The sequence below is a fragment of the Schistosoma mansoni genome, chromosome 1, assembly GCF_000237925.1.
Source record: "Schistosoma mansoni strain Puerto Rico chromosome 1, complete genome".
NCBI lineage: Eukaryota > Metazoa > Platyhelminthes > Trematoda > Strigeidida > Schistosomatidae > Schistosoma > Schistosoma mansoni.
This window is the reverse complement of record NC_031495.1, coordinates 7840937-7849794: the sequence shown is the minus strand read 5'-3', so window position 1 is coordinate 7849794 and position 8858 is coordinate 7840937. Positions and strand designations below refer to the sequence as shown.

Below are 8858 nucleotides of genomic sequence, written 5' to 3'. Positions count from 1 at the left end.
CTTTGTATAATACTTTAGTGGTTAGAAAGCATTCAATCCCTAACAAACTAAGTGATTTTAGAAATGAAACAGTTTTAAAACTTGATGGAATATTGAAGATAGCCATGGTATACTCTGACTAATTGTAAGAATGGTAAGCTCATAGAATGTTATGGATGTAGAACTTATTATCTCGATGAGAATACCAGTCGTAGATGAGACTCTCACTTACATTTGAGAATATTCAAACCCTAATGATAACTTCAGAAACTTAGTCAAACAACTTGATACCACAACATGAACTTCCCACGGTTAGTTGATTACTAGTATCTGCAATCCTACATACTGTAAAACCATCTGTTTGTCTTACAAACAGTTCAGTTTGACTGTCAAACGACCGGTATTTATCAAACCTATTAATTAGAACATTAATAACATTATATTCAATGATCTATCCCTTAGTTGAGCGAGTACTGGCTTTGTAAAATGAGTCCTTTTCAGTAATCAGTTGAGATATTTGAATAACTTATCTATGTTCAATAATAGTAACGATAAATCAATCACACGACAACTTCTATAGTTTCCAAACTAATACTGTCCTTTGATTGACATGTCTCTAAGATGAAAAGGAAGGATTGTGAATAGGACTAGTAACAACATCTCACCTACAAAACAACCTTGCTAAACAAACGCTTACCACAAATTATCACTTCAACCATTTGAGCTCTCTCTCTCTCTCATGAGTCCAATAGTTTTTATTCGAAAGAATTACGATGCTTAATGGTGAAAGCTACGAGTCTTCAGAAATCACCAGGTTAATAGATCTTCTGACAACCACGACAACAATTATCATAGGTACATGAAAATTATGCACAATGTGGGAGACCGGATAGATCATTCAAGTATCTGTAATACAAACTGACAGTAGTTGACATTTGTGAAGCATATTGGAATCAAGTTAAACAATAAAGATCATCTTCGAGAGAGGTGCTGTTTTATTCTGGTCATGCGAAGTAAAGTACCTTCAACACACATGGAGTTGAACTGATGATGTGCAAAGAAGCACGAAATGTGCTTGTATGACAAGATTCTCATGGAAAGAGTTGTCATGAATGTCTTTCTGTGTTATACACACACTAATGAAAGCAGTGAAAACATTTGTATTCAGGTATCATGATTAAATTAACAGTCGTCAGATATTTATATAGATTACCAAAATATGTCCAAATAACTTACGTAGAAGTTGCTCCATGTGTACTACTGTCGGGAATAATAACACCACAAATGCTGTTCTAATCCTTCTTTTAATGTTTCTTTTTATTTATATTAATTGTCCATTTTTATATTATGAATGTTTGCTTGTCATGTTTTTTTCACAGTGTATTATTGTTCACAGAATTGTCGCTTTTCCGATCTCATGTACTCATCAGTTCGGCTTGCATTCTCACATTCGATTAGATAAATTTGCCTGTTGCTAATCCATTTGATTTTCGGTTTTTCTCAAGAAAGAATAACCCTAAAAACTGGAATGTCAATTTTCCGCATAATTCCAGTATCTTGACGGTCTATATTGTTCGTCATCAATTGCCATTTCAGTTTCTAATGTCTCTTCTGTAATTCCTATTAACCTTTCTGTCTATTTCTTTCATTTTTTTCATGTATCCGTTACGATTATTTTTAGCTTAATAGATCGCATTCATGTTCCTATGAAACTGCTCTACAAGCTGAATATTGCATCATTTGTTTATCAAACCATATGTGGAACAGGTCAATGGATTTCACTATCTAAAACTTGAGAGTGATTAACCATCTGATCTTACGTAACCAAAGTGACAAACCAGATAGTTTTGCTACCTGGCTATATGCTTAATGGAAACCAGTATATTGAATTCATATATGTCGAGATGAATCATTGGGCTGAACTGTGGGACACTTACCTCGGTGTCCGAACCTCGTAATGAGTAGTCAACGGGCAATTTTATTGGAAGAAAGTTTAAGGCCTCAGTAATATAGTTTTATGTTCCGTCAACTCCTATTGGTTATTGTTAACAATTCCGTTGACATCAGTCTTTTCGTAGTAAAAGTTAACTTTTACCCGAAACTTTGTTGTTACCAAACTTCATACCGCATATTTATGTATCAGTAGGAAAGAAACCAAGAAGACTTTCTTGCTCCGTGATTAAGAATTTAACTTTGTATAATACTTTAGTGGTTAGAAAGCATTCAATCCCTAACAAACTAAGTGATTTTTAAGAATGAAACAGTTTTAAAACTTGATTGAATATTGAAGATAGCCATGGTATACTCTGACTAATTGTAAGAATGGTAAGCTCATAGAATGTTATGGATGTAGAACTTATTATCTCGATGAGAATACCAGTCGTAGATGAGACTCTCACTTACATTTGAGAATATTCAAACCCTAATGATAACTTCAGAAACTTAGTCAAACAACTTGATACCACAACATGAACTTCCCACGGTTAGTTGATTACTAGTATCTGCAATCCTACATACTGTAAAACCATCTGTTTGTCTTACAAACAGTTCAGTTTGACTGTCAAACGACCGGTATTTATCAAACCTATTAATTAGAACATTAATAACATTATATTCAATGATCTATCCCTTAGTTGAGCGAGTACTGGCTTTGTAAAATGAGTCCTTTTCAGTAATCAGTTGAGATATTTGAATAACTTATCTATGTTCAATAATAGTAACGATAAATCAATCACACGACAACTTCTATAGTTTCCAAACTAATACTGTCCTTTGATTGACATGTCTCTAAATTTCAAACACCAAGTTAACTAATAATGTCCATCAAGTTCGTACAGAACCTACAAAACAGCCTTGCTAAACAAACGCTTACCACAAATTATCACTTCAACCATTTGAGCTCTCTCTCTCTCATGAGTCCAATAGTTTTTATTCGAAAGAATTACGATGCTTAATGGTGAAAGCTACGAGTCTTCAGAAATCACCAGGTTAATAGATCTTCTGACAACCACGACAACAATTATCATAGGTACATGAAAATTATGCACAATGTGGGAGACCGGATAGATCATTCAAGTATCTGTAATACAAACTGACAGTAGTTGACATTTGTGAAGCATATTGGAATCAAGTTAAACAATAAAGATCATCTTCGAGAGAGGTGCTGTTTTATTCTGGTCATGCGAAGTAAAGTACCTTCAACACACATGGAGTTGAACTGATGATGTGCAAAGAAGCACGAAATGTGCTTGTATGACAAGATTCTCATGGATCGAGGATCATCAAAGCTTCCTTCGAAACAAATAAGGAAAGAGTTGTCATGAATGTCTTTCTGTGTTATACACACACTAATGAAAGCAGTGAAAACATTTGTATTCAGGTATCATGATTAAATTAACAGTCGTCAGATATTTATATAGATTACCAAAATATGTTCAAATAACTTACGTAGAAGTTGCTCCATGTGTACGACTGTCAAGAATAATAACACCACAAATGCTGTTCTAATCCTTCTTTTAATGTTTCTTTTTATTTATATTTATTGTCCATTTTTATATTATGAATGTTTGCTTGTCATGTTTTTTTCACAGTGTATTATTGTTCACAGAATTGTCGCTTTTCCGATCTCATGTACTCATCAGTTCGGCTTGCATTCTCACATTCGATTAGATAAATTTGCCTGTTGCTAATCCATTTGATTTTCGGTTTTTCTCAAGAAAGAATAACCCTAAAAACTGGAATGTCAATTTTCCGCATAATTCCAGTATCTTGACGGTCTATATTGTTCGTCATCAATTGCCATTTCAGTTTCTAATGTCTGTTCTGTAATTCCTATTAACCTTTCTGTCTATTTCTTTCATTTTTTTCATGTATCCGTTACGATTATTTTTAGCTTAATAGATCGCATTCATGTTCCTATGAAACTGCTCTACAAGCTGAATATTGCATCATTTGTTTATCAAACCATATGTGGAACAGGTCAATGGATTTCACTATCTAAAACTTGAGAGTGATTAACCATCTGATCTTACGTAACCAAAGTGACAAACCAGATAGTTTTGCTACCTGGCTATATGCTTAATGGAAACCAGTATATTGAATTCATATATGTCGAGATGAATCATTGGGCTGAACTGTGGGACACTTACCTCGGTGTCCGAACCTCGTAATGAGTAGTCAACGGGCAATTTTATTGGAAGAAAGTTTAAGGCCTCAGTAATATAGTTTTATGTTCCGTCAACTCCTATTGGTTATTGTTAACAATTCCGTTGACATCAGTCTTTTCGTAGTAAAAGTTAACTTTTACCCGAAACTTTGTTGTTACCAAACTTCATACCGCATATTTATGTATCAGTAGGAAAGAAACCAAGAAGACTTTCTTGCTCCGTGATTAAGAATTTAACTTTGTATAATACTTTAGTGGTTAGAAAGCATTCAATCCCTAACAAACTAAGTGATTTTTAAGAATGAAACAGTTTTAAAACTTGATTGAATATTGAAGATAGCCATGGTATACTCTGACTAATTGTAAGAATGGTAAGCTCATAGAATGTTATGGATGTAGAACTTATTATCTCGATGAGAATACCAGTCGTAGATGAGACTCTCACTTACATTTGAGAATATTCAAACCCTAATGATAACTTCAGAAACTTAGTCAAACAACTTGATACCACAACATGAACTTCCCACGGTTAGTTGATTACTAGTATCTGCAATCCTACATACTGTAAAACCATCTGTTTGTCTTACAAACAGTTCAGTTTGACTGTCAAACGACCGGTATTTATCAAACCTATTAATTAGAACATTAATAACATTATATTCAATGATCTATCCCTTAGTTGAGCGAGTACTGGCTTTGTAAAATGAGTCCTTTTCAGTAATCAGTTGAGATATTTGAATAACTTATCTATGTTCAATAATAGTAACAATAAATCAATCACACGACAACTTCTATAGTTTCCAAACTAATACTGTCCTTTGATTGACATGTCTCTAAATTTCAAACACCAAGTTAACTAATAATGTCCATCAAGTTCGTACAGAACCTTTCATTATATAAACTAGTATTGTATTCAGTCTTGAAACAGGACATAAATTAGGTACTGAAGGGTTTGTACCGTATGACACTCATGAGAGAAGTAACTTGATCAAATAAAGAGGTCTTTTCAAAATATAATCTGTATGATCATATGCAAAAACTAATCGGTAGAAAATATGTCTTCATGTCTTAATGAACAAGATAACCGTCTTCTTAAAATGAATGTGTCAAACAATTCAATTTAATGGCCCATAGCAACTAAAAAGTAATCTTGATGTCGTCAGTCAGATCTTGATCAGTGATTCTTTTTCAGAACATTTTGAAACATATATACCGACTGTCTCTAAATTATCTGTTACAATGGAAATGAACGATACAATGTTACATGCATAAAATACATGTAAATCTATATTACTCAACAGGGTTAATTGAATAAATGTTGAGCTTGAAACAGAATAACATTTATCATTTATCTAATCATACTACATTCTAAAGATGGATGGTACCTAACAATGGAATGTAGGTCGCGCGTTTCGTCTTAGTTGGGGCTCGTCAGCTAGGTTTACCTGCATCCATCTATCTTTACTTATAAAGCTTGTGATTTAAGGCAATATCGAGGCAGTCTACACAGGATGTATATATGCCAATAAGAGACTCATCAGTCTTCAGTCCTGAACATCAATAGAGAAGATTCAAACAAACAATACAAAAATGAATTTATACTACATTTTAGTTGGAAAATCTTCATATGTTGATGAATTTCTTTTAAAATTAGAATCATCATCAGTTCATGAAATGGATCTTCTATTTAAAAGGTTGAAATTTCATACATTTAATGAAATTAAAATCTTAAACAAACAATAATAAGTGAATTTAAACTTCATCCCATTGCACATGCAAGTGGCTATCAGGACTGAGTGGCCGAGTGGATAACGCGGTGGAGTTCGAGTCCCAGAATGAACATCAACTCTGAGTTACAGTTACATCCAGCTGACGAGTCCCAAACAGGACGAAACGCGCATCAAACTGGATTCCACTGATAGCCACTATCCATCTTTGCTTATAATGTTTGTGAATTAAGGCGATATCGAGGCAATATGCACATATGCCAATAAGAGACTGACCAGTTACAGTCCTAAACATCAATGGGAAGATTCAAACAAACATTACTAAGTGAACTTAATTTATACTGTTTAACTTACCTATTTGCTGAAGTAGCTTTCACTAGAGTAAAGTATTAAAAATAGATCTATCAAGTTTACGTAGGAAATATATGAGATACTACTTTTATATAAATCAGCGATAGATGAATTATAGAAAAATATATTATTCAAAGGTATTTTTCACTATGAATTGGAGTCAACATGAGAACTGTTGATGCTCAGACAGCACTAACAGTTATTGGTATTAAAATACAAATAGAGTTATGTAACAACCGTTCAGTTTTGTATCAAGTTGGAATCACGAAGTAACATTATCTGGAAAACTATTGAGTACTAGGAAGCTTTGAATATACATTTTGGTTACTACTCAGTAAACCCTGGAAAGGATTGAATCCATAACTTTCAGGTAACCCAAAATGCTTAAAGTTATTTAATCATTAAGACAAACACATTGGTCTACTTTTATAACTTCACTATTTTCTAGGATATAATGTAATCATCATAATAATAAAGGATTGTTGCTTTTTATACATATACACAATAAGTTATGGTAACCGCTAACATAGCTCATTATGTCAATGAATATTGTGTTTACTCAAATTCAATCAGAATTACGTAGAAAAACACATAATAAATAAAGATGGATGGTGGCTAGCAGTGGAGTTCAGGATGCGCGTATCATCCTATTTGTAACTCATCAGATGAATGTACCTGAGTTGGTGTTCACTCTGGGACTCGAACCCAGTACCATTCGCTTCAAACGCCATTACGTTATCTCCTTAGCTACTGAGTCCATCTTTACTTATAAAGCTTGTGACTTAAGGCAATATCGAGACAATCCTCTCAGGATGTACATATACCAATAAGAGACTGATCGATTTCAATCCTAAACAACAAGGATAAGATACAAGTAAACCATACCACCAAATAAATTTAAAACACCTAATACTTTACTTACTTGTATTCAAATTACATATAATAACTAGCAAAATTGTACATTGTGTGACAGTCCAAAAGAACCTATTCATGATTGAATACTCTTTTTTGCAAAGTAAGTAGTATACTAGGATGTTTTCTAAAGACTTTTATACAAAAACTTCTATTGTATCTCTTTTCTTTTCTTCTCTTCTTTTCTATTATGTAAATAGTACTATTGTGTGTACATAATGTATAATGAGTAAATCGTATACCCTCCACTCGAGAAAAAAAAAACTCAATTTGACTAATATTACTGAAATATGAGATAGTAGAATACACATTACGCAATAATTAGACTCATATATGAGATGACTATAAAGTTTATTATTATCATTATTACCATTATTTACAATGGATTAAATTATACTTTATTATTGTTGTATGAATATGATTCTATGAAATACCAGTTTTGTGTTTTTTTGGAATCATAAGAATAGTTCATGAATGGTTCTGTTATTCTAATGAATGAAATACAATTTAAAAAACTATGTCTGATATAATCAGAAGGGGTTTTGTGGAGATTTCAGTATTTTCATAGTTGAAATCATGAGTCAATTGAAGCTAGACCATTAAGGAAAATAATTTTCTTTCTTGACAATAAATTATACTGGAGTTTTTTAATGATATGAATTCTACCTATTATTATAAGTCTATTCAATAAAGAATAACTTTGTGAATTCATTCAATCGAATTGGAACAAATGATAGTCGATAAGATAATCATTATCTCACTTTCTCTCTCAATTGTAAAGAGGTAATCAACTCAAAGAGAAAAATAATTACTTAGGATCTTATCTATAATCTTATATCTAAATCATAAATATATATTTATTTGTTATTTCATTTTCACTAAGGGGTCATTTATCGTAGTTTCTATACTGATTAACCTAAATATGACACATAAAAAAGTCTTAAATAATTTATGAATAATTTTATTGTGTTTAACCATTACTACTTATAAATATATGATAAAGATAATTATGATTATCGTTATTATGACAGTAAACTATGTAGATTTATTGATATAGTAAATCTAGTTATTTTGTCATTCAAATTGTAATTGGTATATAATCCCAAATAATAATATATTTGTAGTGATAAAAATAGGTCATTATCTTTTGGAGAATAATTAGGCAACCGTTTTGTCCTAAATTGAAGGTTAACAATGAAACAAAGTGAGTATTTTGTCAGAACTAACTTTGTGACAATCAGTTCTCACGAGGAACATTGTATCACTCGACCTGTAGTTTAAAAAAACCTACAATCGTGGATTGATTGAAGTTAGATATTTACACTGTTAGATTCGGACCCAGTGATTCAGAGGTTAGATGTTTGCACATAAAACTTAAGGTTCTGGGCTCGATTCTAGCGTACGGGTTGATGGATGCTCACTGTTGAAGAGTTCCAGTTGACAGTCATAAGTGTAAGTCATCAGAGATACTCATAATGAATAAAAAGAATTTTAACTGTTTTTCCTCGGACAACATAATTAAATGAAAAATATAAAATTAAAATCAATAAATTTTATTGATTCGATTATATATTTTATAAGTAATATTTACTGATATTACTAAAAATCTTGAAAAACATTTTATTGAATAGACAATATTCTCGTATTTTTATAATGAAGAATATTTATTTACTTATCTTCATATATGGTATGATGTCATTTCATAAACATTTTCACAACTGATT

General features: G+C 31.9%; 1 protein-coding gene across 1 annotated transcript in view; it reads right to left on the bottom strand.

Annotated features, from left to right (window-relative positions):
* Positions 1–7224, bottom strand: part of Smp_124000 (MEG-14) — a 24360-nt gene extending 17136 nt beyond the window's left edge. The window contains exons 1-3 of the mRNA XM_018793134.1: positions 7145–7224; positions 6226–6247; positions 3427–3450 (exon numbers count right to left, since the gene is read on the bottom strand). Coding sequence (XP_018647677.1) covers positions 3427–3450; positions 6226–6247; positions 7145–7214 — 116 coding nt within the window. The 5' untranslated portion in view covers positions 7215–7224. The remainder of the gene's footprint in view (positions 1–3426; positions 3451–6225; positions 6248–7144) is intronic.
* Positions 7225–8858: the final 1634 nt, after the last annotated feature.